The 27908-nt window shown below is 33.7% G+C and overlaps 1 protein-coding gene across 1 annotated transcript in view; it reads left to right on the forward strand.

Annotated features, from left to right (window-relative positions):
• MYCBP2 (MYC binding protein 2) overlaps nt 1-27908 on the forward strand; it is a 259243-nt gene that overhangs the window by 46419 nt on the left and 184916 nt on the right. Inside the window, exons 4-15 of the mRNA XM_045567320.1 lie at nt 1362-1515; nt 7242-7438; nt 9388-9630; nt 9838-9909; nt 11386-11482; nt 15231-15304; nt 15444-15582; nt 17064-17140; nt 20467-20671; nt 22109-22273; nt 24874-25029; nt 27621-27825. Coding sequence (XP_045423276.1) covers nt 1362-1515; nt 7242-7438; nt 9388-9630; nt 9838-9909; nt 11386-11482; nt 15231-15304; nt 15444-15582; nt 17064-17140; nt 20467-20671; nt 22109-22273; nt 24874-25029; nt 27621-27825 — 1784 coding nt within the window. The remainder of the gene's footprint in view (nt 1-1361; nt 1516-7241; nt 7439-9387; nt 9631-9837; nt 9910-11385; nt 11483-15230; nt 15305-15443; nt 15583-17063; nt 17141-20466; nt 20672-22108; nt 22274-24873; nt 25030-27620; nt 27826-27908) is intronic.

Raw genomic sequence — 27908 nt, forward strand, 5'->3', positions numbered from 1 at the left:
TGTGTGCTCATCACATGCCAGGAGGTGGACTCGGCATGGGAGATTAAGCCATTTAAGACGTTTCTTTATTAATAAGGAGACCACAATATAGTTGGGAAAGTAAAAATAAAAAGTCAGTTATACCACTATAAGGTAATAAATGCTATAAAAGAGGTCTGGACTGGGTAAGAATTATATACATGGCTCATTTACCCTATTATGTTATAAACTGTACAGGACAAGGTCTAGCATACCTTCATATCTCCCATAGTGAGTTGCACAAAATAAGTGCTTAGGAGATATTTATGTAATATATAAATTAATGCAAAAATTTCAGCAGAGAGAATATTCTTCCACTATTGTGTCCAATAGAATTAATGCTTTGAGGTGTCTCTACTAATTAGTCTTATTTTAAGTTTTTCTGTTGCTTCTCCAAATAATTTACTTTTAATACCTCCTGATGAGATCTTATAAATCTGGTTCTCAGAATGTTGACATTGACTGAGAAATGGAATTTCATTGTCTCTTTTTTTATCAGTCTTCTGAAGGTATGTCCTTATACCAGTTAATTACAATTTGCTCTCTCAGTCATTAGTTACAGATTTATCTCTTTTGCTAGATACTGAATCAGATTTCTCTTGGTCTTGATGAGGGAATGATAAGATATTAAAGTAAAAGAACCGGTAATAATTACAAGAAGTTTTTAGTTCTTTTTGTAATCATCCTACAAGAATAAGGAACACTACCTGTAAATAATAATATGGTGATTGTACCGTAATAGGAAAGGCTAAGATGAAAAGTTCCTTTTTTAATCTTTTCACTGTATGTGCTGTGCTGACTATTTCTGGTTATATATAACAGTTGACATGGCTTTTAACAAAAATAGTACTGAGTTTTACTTGAGTACAACCAAATGAATTTTGTGAATTAATGAAGCTTATTTCTTCTGAGTGAGAATGCAATCTAGTCTCTAGTTCACCGTTTTAAACCATTTTCACAATGTTTTATTACAGCTCCATAATAAAACTCCAAGTAGCTAAAACTACTTTTTAAACAGTGTAACTAGGTTTATGCAATTAGGTTCTCACATGTGGGTCTAATAAAATCCAAATAGCCAAGTAAGAAAAAGGCACAAACTCTAGTCCAGACCAGCAGCATAGTCCTCAGACCAGCAGTATCAGCCTTTTGTGTAACCAGGTGATTTTCTAAATCTTCCTGTTAAACATACTAGGTTTTAAAAAAAATGTTACTTTTTATTTTTGCCTTTTAAATATTGCAATAGTTTATCATTTTCTGTGGAAGTAACTTGTACCAATTAAACTTCCTGGAAAGTGTTCTTAGCTTACATGTTATAAAGTATAATTTTTTTTCATCTTAAATAGATTATTGAGGTTGGACTTTGTGAAGTTTTTGAATTGATCAAGGAGACGCGATTTTCTCATCCATCCCTGTGTCTCAGGAGTCTCCAAGCTCTGCTCAACGTGCTTCAGGGTCAGCAGCCTGAAGGCCTCCAGTCAGAGCCACCCGAGGTCCTAGGTAAGAGCTCAGACTCATCAAATGAAGCATTTAAAAGTGAATATAATTAACATGAGAGTATTGTACATTTCAAATTTGCTAAGAGTAAATTTTTAATGTCTCTCCACAAAAGATGTTAAATATTTGAGGTAATAGATATGCTAACTAGCTTGATTTAATTATTCCATGTTGTATTCATAAATCATAACATCATTTTGTACCCCATAAATTTATACAATTATAAATTGTCAATTTATAATTTTAAAACAGTGAATAACTTCTCTTAGGAAGCTATTGTAAAGCAGTCTTTATTTAAGTAGCAGAGATATAAGTTTTAAGGTATTTTGCTGTGTTCCACTGGAGTTATGGTTTAAAAGTTGTAGTTCATGCATAGACATTTCTTGATTATTGTGATGATGGGGGAAAGCAAAACATAAATCCTGGAATCCAGAAATAATCTCACACCTTCAAGTCACTGTTGACTTAAATTGTTCTTATTAAACCTTTGGCTAAAATAGCTAATGTTCACTTTCTTTAACTTCTGTAGTTTTAAAAAATAGGGAAAAAGGAGTAAATGTTACAACCAAAAACAGTACAATTAGTTTCTAAATCGAGAGGGCATTTCTTTTGTATTCAAAATAAATAAAAATCTATTTGGGTTATGGAAGAAGCTTCTGACTTAGTAGCAACTTTCATTAAATAAAAGTGTTTGTTTTTCTTAAAGCATGTTTCAATTTTAAGGATACTTGCCTTTCATTGCCAGTGATTTAGGCTTAATGCATAATACTATAAACAAGATAAGAGCTTTTACTTAAAGGGTATTAAGGAATAGAAATATAGATGGAAGCATAATTTTTAATTTGACTAATTGCTTTTCTCTACTGCTAACCATGGGCCTCCAGTTTAGAGTTTTATAGATCCTTCTGGTATTACAGGAAAATTCTCAGAAGTGCTAGAGCTGTGATTCTCAAGTATTAGCACGTATCAGAGTTGTCTGGGCCCTACCTATGGAGTTTATGATGTAGTGGATTTGAGGGGGAGCCCAAGAATTTGCATTTGGAATAAGTTTCTGGCTGATGCTGATGTTGCTGGTCGGGGGACTGCACGTCTGGACTAGAGTTTGGTTCCTTTTCTCTATTTGGCTGTTTGGGTTTTATTAGACCCACATGTGAGAACCTAACTGCATGAACCTAACTAAATGTCAGATTTTTGTGGTTTTGGTCACATGTGGTGATTAAGGTTTGTGTTTGATTTTGTTGTTTTGTTTTAGTGGGGGAGAGGGTTGCTGGTCATTAAAACAACAACCCCCACCCTTGCCACTCAAATACACACACACACACACACACACACACACACACACACACACACACACACACACACACACACACACACACACACACACACGCTTGTTAAATGCTATTGCCAAATAAAAGTTGTCATATATTGAGAAGCAGTCATCTTGTTGGTTATTGTAACAGCAGTGATCATATTAATATTGTGATGTGCTACTTGGCTTGACAGCATTTTACTGAAGATTTGATTTATTTAAGAATATTTTGTTAGTTTTTCTCAGTTCTGGTTTGTCAGTTAGCAAATAATTGGAATATTTAAAATATGCATTAAAACTTGTATGTCATATTTCTTATTAATACTTTGCACAACGCACTAATCATTTCTTCCTAGGTCTTCCATCATTCTGTCTCACCTCAGTTGTTACACACTTTCCTTTATATCCATTCTGTACATAAGTACTCTCTTTCCTTTATACTTTATAAACTATATCTTGTTCTTAATACTAGTTGTTGAAATTATAATGTGTGCTTTAGTCCAATCATCTTCTATCAAAACTTTGACCTTACTAATTTGTTCATTTCTATTTTCTCATTAACATTTTCAAATGCTGCTATTCTGTCTTTGGTTTCTCTCTTTCAATGCTTATTTCTGATCTCTTCACTGCTTTGACTTATTTTTGTGTATAAAAGATTTCTTATCACTTTATATTTTTTATTTTGTTTAGTTAGCTCAAAGATATAAGTAGTAATTTGGTTCCTTAATATTAAATTTCTGTGGAAACTTGCTTCTACTTTTTTCTTTTGATCTAATATCACAATCTCGTTAGTTATCCTTTTTTCCCCCATTTGGTTATTTATAAGTTATTCATAAAAATACATGTATATTTGTATAACTCTTACTGTTAGAATAACTTCATGATTAATATACATCAAGCTGCTTCTCTTTGCAAATGGATTTTGATTTTTAAATCATCTACTTAAAAAATCATTCCCTTATATCTATCTTTCTGTTCAATTTAAGGTTAGAGTGTATGTTCTCTCTCAATATTCACTTAAATGGAATAATACCACCTCCCATGTTCCGTGCTAAGGGTGTATGATACCGCTGAACGTATGATACCATTGCTGCTATTATGGTGCTTAGCCTAAGACAGTTGGACACATACATAATTATAAATGTGGATAAATAGTATGGAGGAAAGTAGGGGGAATTTTGAGAGTCTTTAACAGACTTCCCTGAAGATGTGACATTTGAGATTTGAAGGATGAACAGGAAGGAGTGAAGTAGGTTATAAGTGTTCTAGGCAGAAAGGACAGCATGTAGTAAGGCTCTGAGACAGAAAACAGAATGGATGAAAGAAGACTAACATGGCTAGAATGTGGAGAGTGTGGGGAGAGTGTGGGGAGTGGGTGGGGAGAGTCTTGCAACAGGTGAGAAAGGAGGCAGGGACAAGTGGAACTTATAGCCCATGTTAAAGAGTTTGGTTATTGTTTTAGGAGGAATGGAAGGTCATTCTCTTTTATTATACTTTTCAGAAATATTCTTTATAACATTTTTTTTCCTAAATTATTTGTTTTAAGTTATGGACTGTTTCACTTGAATCTAACATTTTTGCGGGCAGAACATACTTTGTCTTGTTTGCCAGTGTACTACCCCAACCTAGAATAGTTTCTAATGTACAGGAACAATTCAGTAAATATTTGCTGAATAATTAAAAGATGAGATAGCTAAGGATAATGATGGGAGGAAGGATGGACAAATGGACAAACAGAGGAAGGGTAGGTGAAAGGATGGATGGAAAGAAGGAAGGATAGTTGGAGGGAAAGGTAAAGGAAAGCATCGATGGAAAAAAGGAAAGTGAAAATGAAGGATATACAGACAAATGAAGGGAGTGGGGAAGAAAGGAAAGAAGGATGAGGAGGGAAGTAGAGAGGAAGGAATTAACAAAGGAGTGAATGGATTTTTAAGTAACTAGATTTTTGGTTTGAAAATTTTCTGTTATAACGGGGCAAAAATGAATGGTAGAAGATAAATTTATGAATACTTTTTAGTAGTCTAGTTAAGAGATGGTGATAACATCTTGGAAAGGTAGTGATGAAATAGAGAAAAGAGGAATTAATTAGGAAGCGTTAGGTCATTAAATATGAAATGTCCCATTTTGAATTAAAAGTTTAATTTATTATATCTCAAACAGGAAACAGTACAATTAATCCAAGTATGTGCCTAAACTATCGACACAGTTTTGCCATCTTAATGGTAGCTTGCTTTATGCCAGCAGTGAAGAAGCCTGGAGAGTGAGTGGCAATGAAATTGTGAAAGACATTTTCCACAGCTTGTTGAGAATTGAATATTTTTTCTTGCAAGAAGTGGTCCAAACCCTGGAAGAAGCAGTAGTCAGTCAGTGCCAGTTCTGGTGAATAAGGTAGTTGACAGAGAATTTCCAAGTCCAGCCTCCGTAATTGGAGCAATGTTTTTTTTTTTTTTTTTTGGCAACATGTGGTCTTGCAAGAGGATTGACCTGTCTCTATTGGCCAGTTTCAGCTGCTTACTCACAAGCATCCTCATCATTTCATCCAACTGGGTGCAGAAGACATCTGCTGTAATCAATTAACCTGGTTTCATGAAGCTATAATAGGTAATACCAGTGCTGGACCACCAAACAGACACTCTTAGCTTTTTTTGATGAATATTCAGTTTTGGACTGTGTTTCGTCACTTCATCTTCATCCGGCCATTGTGCTGAATGCTTGTGATTGTCAAAAAGGATCCATTTTTCATCACACATAGCAATATGGTATAGAAAATGGTTCACCTTTATATTGTGACAGCAAAGAAAGGCAATCTTCAAGACTATTTCTCTGTCTGTTGCTCTTTTAATTCATGTGGAACCCATGTATCCAGCTTCTTTACCTTGCCCATTTGTTTCAAATGGTCCAATATTGTTGAAATAGTAATGTCAAACCTTACTGCTAATTCACACATAGGTTGAGATGGATTTGCTTCCATTACAGCTTTCAGCTCATCATTATCCACTTTGGTCTCAGGTCACCCACATGGCTCATTTTCAAGGTTAAAATCACCAAAATGGAACTTCTCAAACCATCAGTGTAGTGTGCGTTTATTAGCCACATCCTTCCCAATCACTTCCTTGATATTTTGAGTTGTCTGCGCTGCATTGGTTCCACGACGGAACTCATATTTGAAAATAACACGAATTTTTGACTTATCTATGGTTTTATAAAAATTGCTCTAAAAAAAATTTGAAAGATAATCACAAGCCAAAACATGCATTTGAAAGAATGAGAGAAAGAATGAGAATGTACCTTCTCTCTCTCACACACGCGCGCACACACACACACACACACACACACACAAAAAAAAAAAAAAAAAAAAAACAAGTCAAAGTGAAATGTCAGAGATGGCCACTGTCAAACTTAGTAGTTAAGGAAATTGGACATTCCATACTTAACCTAATAAAATAAATAGGACTTAATTTGGGGTTAGATAAGGAAGATGAGACATTGGTAGGGGACACCTAGGTTTCTGCAAGTTACCAAATAAACCACAAGTGGCCATTTTGTTTTCGGAGAACTGCAGTATGTTAATTATCTTTCTCTCTCCCTTCCCTTCCTCTATCTTCATCTTTCTCAAGTTTTCTGCCGTCTTCTGACTTTCTTTTTCTCTCTTTGATTATTCACTCTTTAAAGATTTTCAAATCTCCCTTCCTTTCCTTCTACAGAGGAAATACCCAGGAGATGTCTATTTTGGAAAGAGTTGTTCAGGGAATTTTGTATGGAGGGCTCTATTGGTTGTAAAACATTCATGCTATATATTCATCTTTGCTACTAACTGACTTTATGATTTAGGGAAAATCTTTCAACCTCCCTGTGTCTCAATTTGTTTATCCTTTAATGGAGAAGTATATCTGTCCTATTGACTTGGAGGTTTCTCTAGGGTATTAATGAATTGTATCCTCCCTTTATAAGTGTGAACTGTTATGTTAATGATAAAGCCAATTTTATATTACAACGAATTATGGCATATGTTTTATGTGTTCCATTGTTTTACAAATATGTACACAATTTTCTGGACAGTTAACATTTTAAGAAGCCCATACTTCTCCCAACCTAAAAGGTAAAGTAAGTGCAGTGAGTAGTCTGTTATTTGATAGGATAATTTTCTTGAGTATGTGAATGCCTGTAGCCAAGCTTGTTTTAAATGACTTTAGGCAGATTTTATTTTTCATTTACAAAAATAAGGAGTTGAATGTTCCCAAAGGCTCTCATATAAATATTTTAACTTTTTGGGGAAAAGGGTAGCTAGAAAGAAACTAATGCAACGTACGTGTTCTTGGGGCCTTAAATTTTGTTTATAAGACAAGGTGTAAATAAATCAATATACACATATAATGTTCTGTATATAGAATGAATATAATTGAATCTATTTTATTTACAGAGTCTCTCTTCCAACTCCTTTTGGAAATCACTGTTCGAAGTACCGGAATGAATGACAGCACAGGGCAGTCCCTGACAGCACTTTCCTGTGCTTGCCTCTTTAGTCTGGTAGCTTCTTGGGGAGAAACAGGAAGGACCCTTCAGGCCATTTCTGCTATACTGACCAACAACGGTAGCCATGCTTGCCAAACTATTCAGGTATTTCATATTTATAGCTGCTTAGAAATTTGTAAGATGCTGAGTTGGAGTTTCATCTCAATTTCTATCAGTAGGAAACCCCTGCTTTTTCTTACTCACTACAGTAGCTTGATCTGTCCAAGGTCGATATGTAAATAATATATAGTATTAATATTTGAGTTAAGCTATACATGTGTTTAACTCTGTAGCATTAAATATTAATATAATAAAATTAATTTTGGTAAAAACTCTTAAGTCTTTAACCTGGTCTTTGCATGAACACCACAACTTTTTCTTTCTTTGCATTCCCTTGCTCTCTGTTTTCCCTCCACCTCTCATCTTGCCCTGAATCTTCAAGGATGGCATTCCTTCATAGTGTTAAATATTTTTTCTCTTTTCAAAGAAAAAGATATGATATTGATCTGCTATACTTCTGGTCAGTTGATTATGATTTTTCATGAATTGATTTGTTTCTGAGTTACTTCAGCTATGCGTGTAAGATTTTTACGCTTTTAATATCCGATTGTGGAATAAATAAGCTCTTCACTGTTAGTGGTGGGAAATACAATCCTCTTTATAGGTAAACTTGATTTAATTCTTTTGAAAGGTTCTGGGAATTGAGAAAGAAGTTATAATTTCAAGTCCTGATTATCTGTTTTTCTCTGGCCTCTTGGAAAACCTCCAGGACAGATGGAAGGGCTGCCTCAATCCTGTTATTAGCAGGCCAGAGATAGTAAAAGGAGTTTATTGATCATTCTCTGTGTCTCATTCAGTGATCTTGAACTCCACTTGTCAAACATGAGCAATCCCTTTACTCCCAATTTTTGCTCTTATTCTTTTCTTCCTTTCTGCCCTGCTTGGAATCCTTTTGTCTCTTTAATTATTTTGGTTAATAATTATTTACCTTTAATTATTTTGAAGTTCTTCTAATGAAGTGGTTTTCAAGCTGTGTTTTGTAGACATGCTTCAAGGGTTTGGCAAATGTTTAATTTAAATATATGTTTAAAATATACAAATACTTTTATAAATATATAACTCTTAACATCTCAAATTGTTTTGGCACCCGAATGCATATTACCTATCTATTCCAAAAAGCTTAACTGAGAGTTTAAAGCAGGATAGGGATGGTAGTACTGTGAGGTGCATTATTGAAGGTGACTAAAATCCTTTCTTGAGGAATAACTCCAGATTCAAAGGTATCCTGCAGAGACAACACTACTGCATTTGAGCGCACAAATTAATAAAAAATCACATGGATAAAAGGTGCCATCATTGATAGTAGAAATAAATACAGCAAAATCAATGCTGCCAAATCTTTATGTATTGAAATTACTTGATATAGACTGTGTATGTGTGTTTGTGTATATATTCAGTATGGTTAAAGTAATAAAAGAAAATATCAAAAGTATGATTAAGGGATAAGAATATAAAAAGTAGTCAGACATTAGAAAAAGAACCAAATTGAGCTCCTAGAAATAAAAAAACAAATAATTGCAATTAGGAACTTAAAAGATGGGTTAACTAGTGGATAATATGTAGTTGAACACAGGAATAGTGAACTGAAAGATGAAGAGGAAGAAGTTACCCAGAATATAGCACAGAGAAACAGAGAAACATGAAAGATAAAATAAGAAACATGGATAGAGAATGAGAAAATCTAATGTATTAATACAATCTGAGTTCCACCATGCAATAATAAATTTGTGGAGATAGAGTACTTGAAATAATATTTAAGATTTTATAGAATTGGTGAATGACATGAAATCCTAAGATTAAGGAAGTCTAGTTTGCTTGAGATTTGCTTCTTAGATGAACTTTTAGTTGGTACTTTGTGCGGGCCTGCCAAACATGATTATTCTGAACAATTTATTTTCTTATAAATGTTATATTATAAAGTATCTTTTTTTGTTTGTTTTGTGTTTGGAACATTTTAAAATGTCTTTTCATTTTTTTCCCTCTCTTTTGAATAGGTGCCAACAATACTAAATTCTCTACAGAGAAGCGTACAGGCAGTTTTGGTGGGAAAAATTCAAATTCAGGACTGGTTTAGTAATGGCATTAAGAAAGCAGCTTTAATGCACAAATGGCCATTGAAAGAAGTATCTGTTGATGAAGATGATCAGTGTCTACTGCAGAATGATGGATTTTTTCTTTATCTGTTATGCAAGGATGGATTATACAAAATAGGCTCTGGATACAGTGGAACAGTTAGGGTAATGTAATTTCTTATCATAGCAAAGTTTTAACCATAATAGTTTTCTGGCTTCATTTTTAGAATACCATCTAATTTTGGTGTAATGATATTTCTTTGAAAATTGTAATTGAAATATATGTATTAAATGTTACTCATCCATTTGTATTATTTTATACTGATTATTAGTTATGAAACAGTTGATAGACTGACTTTGGTTATTTTGCAGGGCCATATATACAATTCTACATCCCGCATCAGAAACAGGAAAGAAAAAAAGTCTTGGTTAGGGTATGCTCAGGTAAGAGAATGAACTAAACTTTTCTTACCTTTTAAAATGTGGTTTACTCAATAAATAATATCACGTGGTCCTTGTTTAATCAATAAATAATATCACTTCTATTTAAACAGAAATGGTATATTTTTAATAACGCAGCTATAACAATGGTATAAGTAGTATAAAGAACACTGGCTGAGAATTCTTAAGATACTCAATTTTAGTTCTGGTCCTGCTTCTTAACTAGATGTGAGGCTCCGAGTAACTCGTTTAACTTATTTGGTTCTGTATTATTTAGCTGCCAAATGGGAATAACGATATCTTCTTTGGAGTTCTTGTTTAAGTGAGCCTCTAGATAAGAATCAAAGACCACCTTTATTATTAGCACATCTGAATTGGAAATGCAAATGTGACCTGAGGCCAACTTAGGGCTTCTTGCCACAAACTTCTTCATTCTAAGTCTAGATCTAGTACCTTCTAGGCACAGCCACCTGCATGGAAAGTCATGCAAAGAATCACAAAAGAAAGAAAAGAGCTGGGCCCATGTTGCTTTCTTAATTCTGTGATTTCATCTCCTGACCAACATAGTCAGATATGTGTCAGCCTCTTCCTAGGTCAGCAGTTGGATACAGTACTTCTCCCATGGAGAAAAATGAATGACAAATGGACAAGAGAGGCCAGAAATATTTATTTTCATACTATACCCTTCTGAGAGGCAAATCCCAAATTCCCTTGTGGAAGGATAGAGAATAAAGATGTTCCTATGTGCCTGCCTTGCTGAGCTCACCATGTTTGTTGTCAGCATCAAATGATGAAGGATATTTGAAAGTATTTTGAAAACTAAGGAAATTATTATTGTTGTTATGTGAAGAATAATCTTGCTATATCAACTATTGGGGAGATTTTGAAATTAAATTTTAAATATCAAATTAATTTCTCAGCAATTATCTCTTAAAACTTAACCTGGTATAAAATATCTCATCAAATTTTAATTTGCCACTCTCTTGTGTTTTATCTAAGGAATAATGCCATAGCAAATATTTTATTACACCAATATATTCAAATGGCATATCACTTCATCTAAAACCACTACTGTTTTTATTTTGAAATAGCAGCCTAAATGCCTCAGTTATTTTCTTTAAAAGATGTATTGAACTAATTAATCATTTATATTATTTACTTGGCAAGTGATATAGTGATTTTTATTATAATAAAATGTTTGTACTTGTACTGTCCTGTTTAGTGTACCTTATATACGTATCTGGAAATATAATATGTTAAATTGATTCCCCATAAGGTACAATTCCTCTTCTTATTAAAGTATATCCATGTTCTTATATTTTTATTCTTCAGTATCTTTTAAATGTCAATACTGGTATATTATTATACATATATTATTGTACCTCAAAAAACCTCAATATGGAGCTGTATGGCTGCTTTTTCTGATGAGTTGGTAATGAAAAAATGGTTTAACACAGGAAAAATTTTTGTTGTTGTCAGGGTTATTTATTATATAGAGATGTGAATAACCACAGCATGACAGCCATAAGAATAAGCCCTGAAACACTGGAACAAGATGGTACTGTAATGTTACCAGGTATGTTTCAACTAGTCATTTTTTTTCTTCACAAGTGATGTTAAGAAATGTGCATGTTAGACTATTTAGACATACAAACAATAATTAGCAAGGAACAGTGCTTGCTTACAAATGAGTTAAAAAAAATCTGGATATGCAAAACATGTACAGTCTATATAAAGTTAATACATGTCAAGACAATAGACACCAGACATATATAATGAGTTTTAATATTTGTTTTCAAATTCTTGGCCAGCTGTGGCCCAATCACCTACCCTTACCTCACCAAGATTTTTTAGCTGCTGAATTTAGAGGGATTACTTTGTTCTTAATCAGACCACAGCTCTGGTTCTCATATGACTTACTACAAAGAACCTGTTTATTTTTACTTCAACAGCAGCAATGAGCTTGAGTTTTCCTCTTTATTTTAGAAGGTTTTCAGAGACAGAGTTTAGGGTGGGCCAGGAATTTTTTAAAAATTACATTATTTATACTCTTTAATAATGTTCTCATAAGGTACTTTGGACACAATTCATTTTGCTTTAATTTTAAGGTATGTACATATATTCATCACTGAAATCACTGCTGTCTAAATTCTGAGGCATTAGGTCTCAAATTTTGTGGAACACTGTGAAAGTGCATAGCTTCATTGTAAGGTCTTTGAATTTGCTTATACCTTTGATACTTTCTAAAGTTGTTTATATTAAAATCTTGAATGTTTAATGTGTCTGCCAATAATTTCATAGTAAGTACCAATATTACTTCTATGCCCTTGATCATCTGAAAATGAGAGCTACTGTTTTCAAGAACACACTGAGAAGAATAATTGTTCCCAGGCTGCTTGTTAAATTTTAAAATATTCTTATAACTTCATCAAACATTTATTGGAACTTTGCTATCTATACGTACATGCAAATTAGTATACATGACACCATGTTAAAGTAAATGCCATATTTCATATCCGTTTCACAAATAGAACAGCTTTAGAAAACAAATGACTTCATAAAACCATTTTGTAAATAGCTATCTGTTTTAAGATATATCTACAGGTTGTTTTATTCACCATCACAAGTCCTGAGCCATGTCTTTGGTCATAATAACAATAATTTTTGAAAATATTTTTACTAGCATGCACACTTTCCATACATAGATATGTATATTAAAAGTCATATTTATTGTACTAAAATCATGAGCAAAAAAGAATAAATTGAAATTTATTACAACCTCACTTCTCATATATAAACACTATTAACATATTGTTAAATACTCTTCTGTTATTTTTCCTATGTGTATATGTACATCCCTGTAAAAAAACAATCACGTTACATATTGCGCTTTTAACTTGTCCCTTTCACTTCATATTCTAAATATATTTCCAGGCTATTAAATAGTGTTCCACAACCTCTCTTTAATATTATAAAATACATTCCATTGATTAATATTGGAGTGAGAGCCTTCCAATTTTTTGCTGTATAGATTACACTGGAATGAGCATCACTGTCACTCTTTGTTCAAGTCATTTTAGGAAAATGTTGTAGAAGAATATTTCTGAATTGACAAATCCCGACCTCCATAAGAGATGTATGCTAATATAAAGAATTCACTTCTGAGAAGCCCTGCTCATTTGATAGAGATTGTGACTGAGAAGACAATTTGAGAATATCTAGCTAAAGCTGTTTTATTTATTCCACCATGATGCAAAGTGCTTGTTTAATGAATGACCTTATTCAGTTAAATCCCTCTGCATCATTTAACATATGGAATGCAACTTTGAAAAATAGAAGTGTGGCCTCCTATGTTTCATAAATACGTGCTGTATTAATGATGAAGAATGAACCAAACTTGGGAGGATAGTCCCATATTCTGTGTCTTCCGAACTGGCAGATGTTCCTTGATATATTCCTGAAGATACTGTCTTACAATATTACACGACGGATAAAGAAAGAATAAAGAGAAAGTCTTGAAATCACGTGTCAGGAAGACTCTTCCATCAAGCCCAAAGAAGCCTCTTGTCATTTTCTCCTTTCTTTGACCTGGACTGAATTCTCTTCAGTAGTACTTTTTGTTTTTCTTAGGTAGGGACAACTGTGCTTTGTAGGTTTCCTATCAAGGAGAAGTGAATTGTCAGGTTTATAAATGGTAATGAATAGCAACCATATTTAAAATTGATATAAATCAGGTAATTCCTTGAGCTTCGTGTTGCAAATTGTTATACTCTAGTTTACAAAACAATTATTTTAACCTAGTATTAGTGAGCTTAAAACATACTTTTCCCCCTGTTAATTGTCATTTTATTCTTTAAATCTCAGCATATCTTTTGGATTGTATCCGTATGTCATTTACTCTCTGTGTCTGGTGACAGGTTGCCTCAAATCATGAGGCTTTTTGCTACTCTTCTTGCGCCACTTCACTCCTCACCCCTGCATTTGTCTGAAATTATAATGAGTTTTTCTTCTTTGCTTTTTAGTTTAAAATCTTACTGCTTAGAGCTTGAGAAGCATCTTTCTTGCGCCTCTTTGTATTCTGTACAGTGGACTAGGAACTCTTTCTTTCGATTTCTCCTCTCTTTGATTACCAAGTCTCTTGGGCTACCAGTGGGCCTTGTCTCCCAGTTTCTATTTCCAGTTTGTGATCACTGAATTCTCTATTTGGTAAGGGTCTGCCTGTGTTTTGCATATTTATAATAAGGAAGTATGCTAGTATGAAGCTCCTGGGCAAAGATATAGAGTAATTCAGCTTATTTGGGTGGGCTCCATTACTGCATTCCAAAACAGAATTTTATGTTTTCTTGATTCAGGTGCAACTAGAAATGAAATTTTTTTTGGTATTATGATTACTGGAGAGATTCATCCTAGTTCTCTGCAGTTATTTTGGGAAGTGTGTGTGTGCTTTTATACTTGCTTGCAGAACATTTGTTTTTCCAAAAGGATAAAGTTTATACTGAGATGTTGATTTTGCTTGTAGTTTCATGTTATTTAGTAGCAATCACTAACACATGTTCCAGTGGTCCTTCTGTAATACTGGTATCCCTTGTTGCAATTGAGCTTGTGTATTATTTTGATCAAAGTATATAGTGGAATGTTCTACAGAGATATAAACAGTATTGACAAAATATAGTATTCTAATCAAGACATATGACTACTTTGAAACAAAAAGAAATACGTAGATTTGTCTTCTCTGTGGAGGACGAATGTTTAAAAAGTTTACAGCATGCTAAATGTTAAAAGTGCTGGAAACAAACGTTGAGTTTCTAAGTGGGAAATACAGAATTGGTTTTGAATATCATCCATTTTACAAAGCAAGGGATATCTGTTGTTGGACACAATAGACTTCAATACAGAAGCTTTAGGTCTGTCTGTAGTTTTCTGTGACACTAATGACTGTGATGTATGTCTGAGGGTAGAGTGTTGCCTACATCGCATGTGATTGTGTTGAAATGATTTTAACCAATATAGTTTGTTCATCGTGGTGCATGTTTACTATCAGACTATATCTGATACTAATTCATTTTGAAATTAGGTGGGATCTCAAGTCCTTGGTTGTGGAAGATTTATAAATATAAGCACAAAATGGAATAAGTATTATTAGTTGAATTATTTAGTTTCTGCTAATTTGTAATTCTTTATTAAAAAGCACAGTCTCCTTTTGAGTATAAGTTTATCCTTATTGCGTGGAGAACTCTCATTTTGACTTCAGCAGAGGAGTAAATTCATTTTGTGAGGTGATCATTTATATTGTAATGTAATTACTTTTTCTTCCTTTTGTGCAGATTGCCACACTGAAGGTCAAAATATTTTATTCACTGATGGAGAATATATTAATCAGATAGCTGCTTCAAGAGATGTAAGTACTCTGAATTATGAGTAACTAGTGTAACTAGAATTCCTCTGTCTTAAGTTATTTAGTTTTTATTGGATAGACCATAGAGCCTTGAAAGACCAATTTATGCAATGTAATGCTGTGGATGTTTTCTTTTTTTAAGGATGGCTTTGTTGTCAGAATATTTGCCACAAGCACTGAACCTGTGCTGCAACAAGAATTACAACTTAAACTGGCCAGAAAATGCTTACATGCCTGTGGTATCTCACTATTTGATCTGGAAAAGGATTTGCATATTATAAGTAAGATGGCAAAATAAGCATTTTTACCATGTTTTAATTTTCAGATTCTTTATTCTTTTAAAAACTAACATGTTTTCAGCAGTTCAGTTTGTATTTTAACAGCTATTTTGTGTCTGTTACTATAAAACATAATTTTGAATTAATATGTATAACATAAGTAGGAAATAGAAACTTTAAACAGATATTTGAAGATCATTTTAAGAAAGTGACTAATAATTTACCATTTTCATTTTGAATAGGGCAAAAAGAAATAAACTTATGTTTAATAAGAGCTATAGAGGGACACTGGTGAGCATCATTATTGTATATGTCCCATCCTTAATTATTTAAAAATTTGAAAACACTATAAATATTACTATAACAATATACATAGTTTTCTCATTGAAATCTTTAATTTTTATTTGAACAGATTTTCAAAATGATCATAGAATGATCCCATAGATTTTGAAAATGGTAATTGGCCTCACAAACCTGTCAGTGGTCTTTCATTTGGGTACAGAGATATAACCACAGAGTATTTCTTGGACTTCTAGTCTACTTACTCTTGCAGTATTGTAAAAATAATTAGGATCACAAGTTCCACAGGGCTCTCAATTTTGGTTTGCCATGCCAATCCAAGTTTAATAGTGCCATTCTTTAACTTTTGGGTTCTTTGCCAGATCCACCATTTTTGATTGCTATCTCATTAAATCTAATAAACTTGATGTTAACACTTTACTTTGCATATTTTAATTTAATTGTGTAGTGTTGTTTATAATTTTTCCATAGAAAAAATATTGAATTGAGGTTATAGGGTTTAAACTTAAAAAGCCCATAAATTAATTAGTAGTTTGTATAACTGGACAAAAGCACAAAATGTGCCACATATAAAATTACGATTACTCATAGCTTTACAGTTTGAAAATATACACAAGTATCTGTGTGTGTTTATGTACAAATATGTATTTAAATTTATGCAAGAGCTACATAAAATGTTCTGTAGAAAAAAGCAAGGGATAGAAAATCTGAAATAATTTAGTTCAGATATCTACAGGCTGTGTGTCTGGACTAACCTCCTCAAGCTTTATATTTGCTCATTTGTAGACTGAACAATGTAATTTTAAGAATCAAATGAGGTGAGGCTCTTGAACTCTATAATGCCTGGTACCTAATAAATCCTTAATAAAAATCTGTTCATTATACATTATTTCAAGGAATATTCCTGACATTGAGTTTAAAAAATTTTTTTTTGTTTATATTTCAGAAATTAGTTTGGTACTGATTTGGAACAAGATAAGATTATGGTAACTTTCCTTAGAGTAGTGTACCTATTATTGTTAATATTTTTAAAAATTCAGGCATATGACCTATTTTGTCATCTTTTTTTGAGTGATATTAATTGAATTAACATTTCAATCACTCACAATACATCCTGAGTACATGTTTTACTTGGAATTATTCATATTAGAACTGCAATAGTATTTATTAGTTTTGTATTTTAGGTACAGGATTTGATGAAGAGTCAGCCGTTCTTGGTGCAGGACGAGAGTTTGCACTAATGAAAACAGCAAATGGGAAGGTAAATTACTCTTTGGGAGTAAAAGTTAACATTCTCTGCTTTAAGAGATATTTGGTTAAATCTGTTGATTAGTTTATATAATTCACACGTTTAATCATCATAAATTTAAAATTTTGATTTAAAATTATTTTTTTATGTGGCAACATTTTATTCATGTTGAAAATAGTACAGGCATACCTCGTTTTATTGCACTTGGCTTAATTGCCCTTCACAGATATTGTATTTTTTTTACAAATTGAAGGTTTGTGACAGCCCTACGTTGAGCAAGTCTATTGGTGCCGTTTGTCCAATAGCATATGCTTACTTTGCTGTCTCTGTTTTGTATTTTGGTAATTGTCACAATACTTCAAACTTCTTCATTATTATTATAATATATTTTATGGTGATCTGTGATCAGTGATCTTTGATGTTACTATTGTAACTGTTTGGGGGCAATATAAACTGTGCCCATATAAGACAATGTACTTAATGGATAAAAAAAAAACGTATAATGTGTGTTCTACCTGCTCCACTGACCAACTGTTCCCTCATCCCTTTCCCTGTCCTCGGGCTTCCCTCTTCCCTGAGACACAACAATGTTTAAATTAGGACAGTTAATAATCCTACAGTGGCATCTAAGTGTTCAAGTGAAGGAAAGAGTTGCATTTCTCTCACTTTAAATCAAAGGCTGGAAGCGATTCGGCTTAGTGAAGAATGCATGTTGAAAGCCGAGATAGGCTGAAATATTTAGCCAAATACTGCACCAAATATTTAGTCAAATTATGAATGCAAAGGAAAAGTTCCTGAAAGAAATTAAACCTGCTACTCCAGTGAACACAACAATGACAAGAGCCTTATTGCTGATATGGAGAAAGTTTGAGTGGTCTGGATAGAAGATCAAGCCAATAACAACGTTCCCTAAAGCCAAAGCCTAATCCAGAGCAAGGCCCTAACTCTCTTCAATTCTACGAAGACTGAGAGAGGTGAGGAAGCTGCAGAAGGAAAGTTGGAATCTATCCAAAGTTGGTTCATGAGGCTTAAAGAAAGAAGTCATATGTCTCCATAACATCAGAGTTCAGGGTGAAGCAGCAAGTGCTGATGTAGATTCTGCATCAAGTTATCCAGAAGATCTAGCTAAGATCACTGATGAAGGTGGCTACACTAAACAACACATTTTTGGTGTAGACAAAACAGCCTTCTACTGGAAGAAAATGCCATCTACGACTTTCTTAGTTAGGGAGGTGAAGTCAATGCCTGTCATGAAAGCTTTAGAGTATAAGCACACTCTTTTGTTGTGGGCCAATGTAGCTGGTGACTTTAAATTGAAGACAGTGTTCATTTATCATTCCAAAAATTCTAGGGCCTTTAAGAATTATGCTATCTCTACTGTGCTTGTGCTCTAGAAATGGAACAACAAAGACTGGATGACAGCACATCTGTTTGCAGCATGATTTACTGAATATTTTAAGCCCACTGTTGAGACCTACTGCTCAGAAAAAAAGATTTCTTTCAAAATATTACTGCTCATTGACAATGCACCTGATCACCCAAGAGCTTTGATGGAGATGTGCAGAGAGATTAATGTTATTGTCATGACTGCTAACACAGCATCTTTACTGCAGACTGTGGATCAAGGCGTAATTTTGACTTTCAAGTCTTAATCTTTAAGAAATACATTTTATAAAGCTATAGTTGCCAAAGATAGTGATTCCTCTAATGTATCTCGGTAAAGTAAGTTGAAAACCTAGACAGTATTCACCAATCTAGAATATTTGTGATTGGCCAGGTGTAGTCTGTAATCCTAGCACTCTGGGAGGCCAAAATGAGAGGATTGTTTGAGCTCGGGAGTTCAAGACCACCCTGAGCAAGAGTGAGACCCCATCTCTACTAAAAATAGAAAAATTAGTTGGTGTGGTGATGTGCGCCTGTAGTGCCAGCTACTCAGGAGGCTGAAGCAAGAGGATCACTTGAGCTCAGGAGTCTGAGGTTGCAGTGAGCTACAATGACACCACTGTACCCAGGGTGACAGAGCAAGACTCTTAAAAAAAAAAAAAAAAAAAAAGAACATTCATGATTCGTGGGAAGAGGTCAAAATACCAATGTTAATTGAAGTTTAGAGGAAGTTGATTCCAGCCCTCATGGATGACATTGAGGAGTGCAAGACTTCAGTGGAAGAAGTAGCTGCAAATGTGATGAAATAGCAACAGAAATAGAATTAGAAGTGGAGCCTGAAGATGGGACTAAATTGCTACAATTTCATGATCAAACTTGAATAGATGAGGAGTTGCTTCTTACGGATGGGTGAAGAAAGTGGTTTCTTTGCTGTACTCCTGTGAACATTATTGAAATGACAACAAAGGATTTAGAATATTACATAAACTTAGGTAATTAAACAGCAGCAGAGTTTGAGAGCATTGATTCCAATTTTGAAAGAAGTTCCGTGTATAAAATGCTGTCAGACAGCATTATATGCTACAGAGAAATCTTTCATGAAAGGAAAAGTCAATCGATGTGGCAAGCTTCCTTTTTGTTTAATTTTAAGAAATTGCCACAACCCCAACCTTTGGTAACCACCTCCCTGATCAGTCAGCTACCATCAACATCAGGGCGAGACTCTCCACCACCACAAAAAAATTATAACTTGCTGAGGGCTCTAAGATCATTAGCATTTTTTAGCAATAAAGTATTTTTAAATTAAGATATATAGATTGTTTTCTTAGACATAATGCTATTGCATACTTAATTGACTACAATATAGGGTCAACGTTTTATATGCATTGGGAAACCAAAAAATTTGGGACTTGCTTTATTGCAGTGGTCTGGAATCAAGCCCACAATATCTCTGATGTATGCCTATATTTTGAAACAAAATTGTGACACTGAAGGCTATAAAACTATAAAATTTATAAAATGTTACCTTTTATAGATATTTAATTTTAATGATGGAGTTCTTATAGTTTTTTGAGTTGGGATGAATTCATTTTTTGTGTTTTAATTTTAATGAATAGAACTGTAACTGTGAAGAAATACACAAAGTACAAGTTGGGGAAGATAGGAGCATGTATCATTAAGTTATAGATTATAGAAGTCAATCTATAGAGATGGAAACTATGGAAATAAATATGAACAATTATAACTATAGATACAAAAAACTTTTATGAACTGTTTCTTTTGGCAAAATGTTATTTCTCTCTTGCTCAGCTCACAGACGTTGAATAGTGTAAAAAGTTTCGTTTCTTGTTATTTTTGTTTTGCAATAAAATATCTACGTTATTTTTTTCTCTCATGTGATACCTGATGCACTACTCTCAAAAGTACTGTAATTTCTTTTTTTTTTCATGTAAAAGATATATTATACTGGCAAATACCAGAGTCTTGGAATCAAACAAGGTGGTCCTTCAGCAGGAAAATGGGTTGAGCTACCAATTACAAAATCTCCAAAGATAGTACACTTCTCAGTTGGACATGATGGCTCTCATGCCCTTTTAGTTGCAGAAGATGGAAGCATATTCTTTACAGGATCTGCTAGTAAAGGAGAAGACGGCGAGTCAAGTAAGTTGACTGATCAGCTGGGCATTTAGTAAAAATAATGTGAAATTTATTAACAAAGTTTATCATTTTCACTAACACTAACCTCACCAATTAATAGAGGTTTTTACATTGGGGCATATTCAGTTCATAGTGGTGCATTACTGTTTGTTAAAGAAATGTAGCTGCTTATTTCCTAGAGTTCATCTTCATGAAATTTTATGATTTATGGATACATGACTATTCATCTGAGATATAGGCTTATTTTGTTAGTGTTATTTTAAAAACGTATTTATTCCAGTAGATTATTTTAGGAACTCCAAGACATTGGAAGGAATATATATTCCAGAAAGAAGATAAACCTTATGTAATCTTTTGTAATAGTGTTATGGATTATTGTTCTTGGTGTTATTTCTTTATGATGAAATCATTGCTCAGCAATGAAAAATAAATAATTTTGTTTATCTCTTATATTTTCTATATTTCTGCTCAGAGTCTTCCTCAAAAGTGTCATTTTTCTCTTTTTGTAACTTGTCACATACTTTGTACATTGTAGCACATTGGAGTAGCGCCTTACAAGGGATTAGGTTTTTAAGTCAACACATGGTGTAAAAATCATGTGAAAATAAAAGTTATTCTGGAAAAATCTCTTAAAATAGCCATAAAGCCTATTACCATCTCTCAGAAAATTCAGTGTAGCCAGTTTTTCCTTGTAGCATTTGGAGGATATTGTTCTTTCTTCGCTTGAGCACCAGGTGAAGTAGTTGCTGTATATATGGAAGTAGATCATGTTATATGAAAAATATAATTGTATTTTAAACTCCAGCACAGCAATATGTTTTAATTCTGAAAGGCATGCAGGAACTGGTATTAGCTGAAGGAACAGCTGATTGATGTTTCCCATCTGTTGCATATTTCAAGGATTTAGTTTTTGAGAGCAGAGGATTCTTGAATTACCGCACTTAGATTTATTCACTTTTCTTCCATTTGTACATCTCCTTTCCTTACAATCTCATTAACTTGGTTTGGCTGCTTAATGTTTGTTTAGTGACTGAGGAACTTATTTTACTTTCCAGGTTCTAGTGTAAGAATACATGTGAGTTGCACTTTGAGAGAAAAGGAGATTATATATATGACAGTGTGATGGTGTTGATAATGTAACAGCTAATCCAGAGATTGGGCCCCCCCGAATTTTCATAGAAACTAGTGTTTCCCATTGGAAATTTCAGTGCATTACAAAGAAGGAAGATCTGGTAGTGATAGCCTAAATGTTGATGGACCAGTTGAGGCTTGCAGGTTGACTCATTTTAATTTGCATGTGGGAAGCCCAGGCCTTTGTGAAAATAAATAAATAAAATGTATCATAAATCCAAATTATAAGCTTTTTCTTTGGGCTTTATGTACAAGTCATTATTATTGTTTGTACATAAATGTCTTAAACTAATTTTATTTTATTTTAAGCTAAGAGCAGACGGCAATCAAAACCCTATAAACCTAAAAAGATAATTAAGATGGAAGGAAAGATTGTGGTGTATACAGCCTGTAATAATGGAAGTAGTTCTGTTATTTCTAAAGATGGAGAACTATACATGTTTGGAAAAGATGCCATTTACTCTGATAGTTCAAGTAAGTAAAAAACCTTAAACATCTTTTTACTTGTATGCAAAGAAGTTTCAATACTAATTCATTATGTATTACAAAGATATGTCTATAAAATTAGTGTTTGTAGCATGCTTTCCCTACTTTTTTTTACATTTCCTTCTAAATTTGCTTTCGTATCTTGTCACTAGGAGCAATGTTGCTAGTTTCATGTACGTCTAGTCATAGAGCTTGGCAAATGAAGCTTAACCTTAGCTATTAGTTTCTCTGGAAGCTTTCTGTAAACTCAGTTGCTCATGTGACATGTCCCTTGGGGTAATGCTAGTACCTTGGGGAAATGATTTTCATAACAAAGCTGATTTATTTATTTATTTATTTTTATTTTTTATTTATTTTATTTATTTTTTATTTTTTATTTTTTTTTTTATTTCAGCTCATTATGGGGGTACAAAAGTTCAGGTTATATATATTGCCCATGCCCCCCCATCCCCCCGAGTCTGAGCTTCAAGCGTGTCCATTCCCTAGACAGTATTCATCGCACTCATCACGTAGGTATGCACCCATCCCCTCTCTCCTATCCCCCCCCAGTCAGAACTTCAAGCGTGTCCAAAGCTGATTTATAATTGTGAAATTATGTATCTCATCTGTAGGTTGTTAGAGTGCAATTCTCTCTCTCTCTATTGGCTCTTATATCCTCAGTGCCTAGCACAGTGTCTGGCACATGGTAGGGTCTCAAGAATTCCTTGTTAAGTGACTGAGTGGCTGATAAACCAAAAGTTTAAGAAGTAGCTATGAGGGATAGCACTAGCTAAATAGTTTTATATTTATAAACTCTAATCTCAAGAACTTGTTTGCTGGATTTTCTTTGTAGCAGTTAGAAATGAGTATAATGAATGAGGCATCCCACTTGGAAGGATTTTATGTGAGATAAATATGTAAAGCCTTTGAATTTCTTTGTAAGAAGGAAACCAGAATTAATGAAGTTTATGATTATTAGTTTAAGTGATTGTCTTATTCTGGGAAAATGACATATATAGAACATTTATAGCAATTAATTATTAAATTGAGCTGTACCCAGATGATATGTGAACTGGCTTAATGGGATAATATTTAGAATCTCAGTTGGCTTCACCTGTCAGAGTGAATCAAAATTTTATGGTGGGCTACTGTATAGTTTAAAAATGCTTTTGTACCCCCATGAAGAGCTGAAACAAAAAAAAAATATATGTATATATATCCCTACTTTTATCCCCCAACGTAGAAATATGTAAGGTAGCTGGTTCCTTCATTAAAACTTGGTATCTTTACCTTTAAAAATAATGATAATAATAATAATATTCAATATAACTGCTGCTTACTAAAATCTACTTGGCTAGGGCTGGTGGAAATTTATATATTTATTGAACACTGATGGTATATCAGGGATTGGTAGACCAGATGGACATGGGGTCCCTGCCTTTTTGAGGAGCTAAGAGACAATCTGGCACCAACATTTTTTAATTGGGTAACAGTTTGCTTAACCTTTCATAGCTTTCTTTTTGTTTTTTTCCACTGGCAAAAGGTAGCCAATGATAGTACCTGCTTCATATGGTTGTTATAAAAATTATACGAGATAATGATTAAGAAATGCTTAGCATAGAGCCTGGCACATGTAAGGTCTCAAGGCATGTCAGCCAGTGCTGTTAATAATAAATACTACTGTTATACATACACACACACACACATCTTTTTCAAGTGTGCTAAATACTAAAAGTGGGAGTTTTTGAGATGTGCTTAACAAAAGACCTAAACTAGTGTAAGGTGAAAGAGAAGGCCATCTTAAGGAAATGATATCTGAGCTAATAATATAGGACAGTTTTCCCAAAGTGTGATGTGAGATTGATATTATTTATAATTTAAATAAAGCAAACACTTCAATTTTTTAAAAATGTTTTTATTTTAATGTGTATTAGAAAAATATTCAGTAATCTTTGAGTATTACTAGTTGATAAGGTTAAAAATGCTTCAATCAATTTAAAGTTGTTGCAAAAAATATTGACTAGATAATATGAGTGGCACTTGTTTATGGCAAGTATAATGACAGTAATATGTGAATAACTGAAGCTTAGGAAATAGCTGTGTTTTGGATTATGAAAGAAAGCATCATAGGCTGAAAAGGATTGGAAAGTACTGCTTTGGAAAATCTGACAGATTTCTACAAAAACAATGTCATTTCAGTATACTGTGGCGAGTGTTTTACTTTGTTTTGCTGTGGCAGGTCAAAGCAGGTAAAGTAAATGATTTATGGGCGCCTTTGTACTTACAAAAGTTTGAGAACTACTGGCCCTTCTGAGTACTGTCAAGAGGTGTCGGTTTGGGGGAAGCATTTGGAAAAAGTGAGCTTGAGATAATGCTATAGTAAAGATTTGTCCCACGTCTGGATGATAACATTTTAAGATTCATTGAAGCTATATCATAAAATTAAAAAATTAATTTAGTGATATTCTGTCAGTCTTTTGGCCACTTATTTCCCATTTTAGTGAATTATTTTGCCCCAGAAATAAAAAGTTTTTTATCGAAGGTAATTCTTTCACTAGGCTCACAAGGGCTTTTTTGTTGTTTTTACCAAATTTGTATCTTTCCTACAGGTTTGGTAACTGATTTGAAGGGCCATTTTGTAACTCAGGTAGCTATGGGCAAAGCTCACACTTGTGTTTTAATGAAGAATGGAGAAGTTTGGACGTTTGGTGTAAATAATAAAGGACAATGTGGACGAGACACTGGTGCAATGAACCAAGGGAAAGGTAGGTGTTTAATTTTTGGATTTCAAAATTTGTGTTGTCTTTTTGTTAGTTTTTTAGAACAACATAGTGAAGACTCTTACTCTTTTCAAAATTAGTGGCTCTCTGATTTCATACTTATTAGTTAGAAAACCACTAAATTTCTTACTTGATAATTGCTGATAAAAGCATATCACTGGAAAAATTGAATATACTTTAAATTTCTGAGCAAATGAGCTGGCTTACTTATATGTTTTTCTAAATTCTACCTAATATAATAGTACCTCTTTGACTTAGCATTTTTGGTGACTAAATTATTCCAGAAGAGTGAATTTTCCAAACTTTTTATTACTAGTTCCTTTTATACCACATGTTTTCAGTCTTAACCATTTTTGGCAGTGGTTTATCTGGCAAATATTATCTTCTTATTTAATAGCATATGCCACCTGTAAGTTAATCTGTTCTTAATAACTAAGAGTGATCCTTATGAATATCTCACTCTTTGACATGAAAAGACTAAATTATAGAGGCACCTTCTTCACAGTATCCTTTGCCCCAACTCTCAGGCTCTTTAAAGAAAGAGGGGTTTATTCTTTGATTGCCCTACTTGTTGTGGTCTTGGGTTTTTTGTTGTTTTTTTGTTTGTTTTTTTAAGTAGCATGTCTACTTTCTTCTTGTTCTCAATTTTTGCTTCTAGCTACTATTAGTATGTCGATACCCTTTGTTCCAATTTCTGGTTTTCTGTTTTTATTTATGTATGGGCTGGACAGTAAGACAATATATACATATTATTAGAACTAAGCATGAACTGTGCTTAAAGTATCAATGATTTTGAGGATTAAGCTTTGTATAAATTAACAAAAACAAGTTTATCTCTTTTTGGCCTTCTTGACAGCAGACTCATCCAGATCTCAGGAATTAACCTTGCCTTTGAGGATCTAAATCTAGTAGGAAAGTCAAACATAAAAAATAATTGCTAGATTCCCTCAGATTTGACCTCCCATATATGCTTTTGTAGTACTGTGTGGGTTCCTTCAAAACCTTGTCACAGTTGTTATTTTTAAAATTTTTATATGGTTATTGGATTAACGCTTGTCTTTCTTACTAGATTATAAGCTTTATAATAGCTCACTATCATAATCCTTAGTACCTAGAGCAGAGGTCTGCAAATTATTACCTGATACCATTTTTTGTATTAGCCCTCCAAGCTGAAAATGGATTTTACATTTATAAGGGTCATAAAAAATGTGACAAAGACTTATGGCCCATAGAGGCATTATTTTACAGTTTGGCCATTTACAAAAAGTTTGTTGATTCTTTGCCATAAAGGACTCCCTGGAATATAGTAGATGTTCAATAAAAAAAAATGAATGAATTATAACATGATTTAAAAAGTTGCAACTGAAATATAAACAGGCTTTGGAGAGATAGTGACTGACTTCCTGGAAAAGGTAGTAAGTGCTCTCACAGGAAATGACTTCTGAGCTGAATTGTTGAAGGCTGAAAAGGAGTTTGTCTGGTAGATGAGATAGGGAGAGGCATCTTGTATATGAGGAAGGGAAAGGCAGAGGGAGCAGGGGTGAACAAAGGCCCTGAGGATGTGAAAGGACACAAGATGTTTGGAAAGCAGAGGGAAAAGATAGGAGATTGGAGAAAATTAGGAGCCATATTGTGGCAAATATCTCTTGCTGAGGAGTTTTGTTCTTCTAAAGACCTTGGAAAGACATTGGAGGTTTGTAAATTGTGAAGTCACAGGATCAAATATGTGTTTTAGGAAGCTGATTGCTGGCTGTGGGAAGGTGTTCTAGAGTGGAGGGGATTGTTGGATTCTTGGCTTAGAGCATGGTTAGGAGACTGCTTGGTCTATTGAATGAAAGTGTTTGTAGTAAGGATGGAAAAGAGGGGCTAAAACTGAAAAATGTTTGAAAGTATTATTGACAGCAAGTAGTAGCTAAGAGAGTATGTTTGACAATAGCCTACCCTATGACCTTTTGCAGAAATGAAATGGGGAGAGCATTTGTTAGTGGTCCCTAAATTACAATTTATTTTTGTTAATCTTATATTTGAGCATTTCTTTGTATAATCACTTGGCTTAGCATGGTATCTTGTATTTTTTTAAATTTTAAAATATTAAGGGGATACAAATGCTTCAGTCGTGGCTGTAGGAATGTCCATCACCCAAATAGTGTTCAGAGTACCCTTTAGGTTTTTGCACCTTCCCTCCTCCCACCTCCCTGCTGCTTGATTTCCACTGAGTTTTACTTCCCCAAGTACTTACCAGTTTGTTTCAATTTAGTAATGAAAACATGTGTTGTTTCTTTTTCCAATCGTAAGAGATACTTCACTTAGGAGAATGGTCTCCAGTTCCATCCAAATTGATGCAAAAGGCAGTAATACATCCTTTTTTATGGCTGAGTAGTACTCCATGGTATACGTATACCACATTTTATTAATCCACTCATGAATTGTTGGACACTTGGGTTGATTCCACATCTTTGCAATTGTGAATTGTGCTGCCATAGTGTCTTGTATTTTTTTAATTGGGAGATATTATCTTCCATTTTTTAAACATGGGAATAATCTATATAAAAATTATAAATTGATCTGCCAAATAGGGTTTGGAGTTGAAAATATGGCAACAGCAATGGATGAAGACCTGGAAGAAGAGTTAGATGAAAAAGATGAGAAGTCCATGATGTGCCCTCCAGGCATGCATAAATGGAAGCTGGAGCAGTGCATGGTTTGCACTGTGTGTGGGGACTGCACAGGTTATGGAGCCAGCTGTGTCAGTAGTGGGCGTCCAGACAGAGTCCCTGGAGGGTAAGAAAAGTATTCCTACTGAAGAAAATGTGCAGAACACAGTTTTTTTCAAAAATTTTCTAGAGTATATTCTATTATGTTGT

Source organism: Lemur catta, chromosome 13, assembly GCF_020740605.2.
Source record: "Lemur catta isolate mLemCat1 chromosome 13, mLemCat1.pri, whole genome shotgun sequence".
Lineage (NCBI taxonomy): Eukaryota > Metazoa > Chordata > Mammalia > Primates > Lemuridae > Lemur > Lemur catta.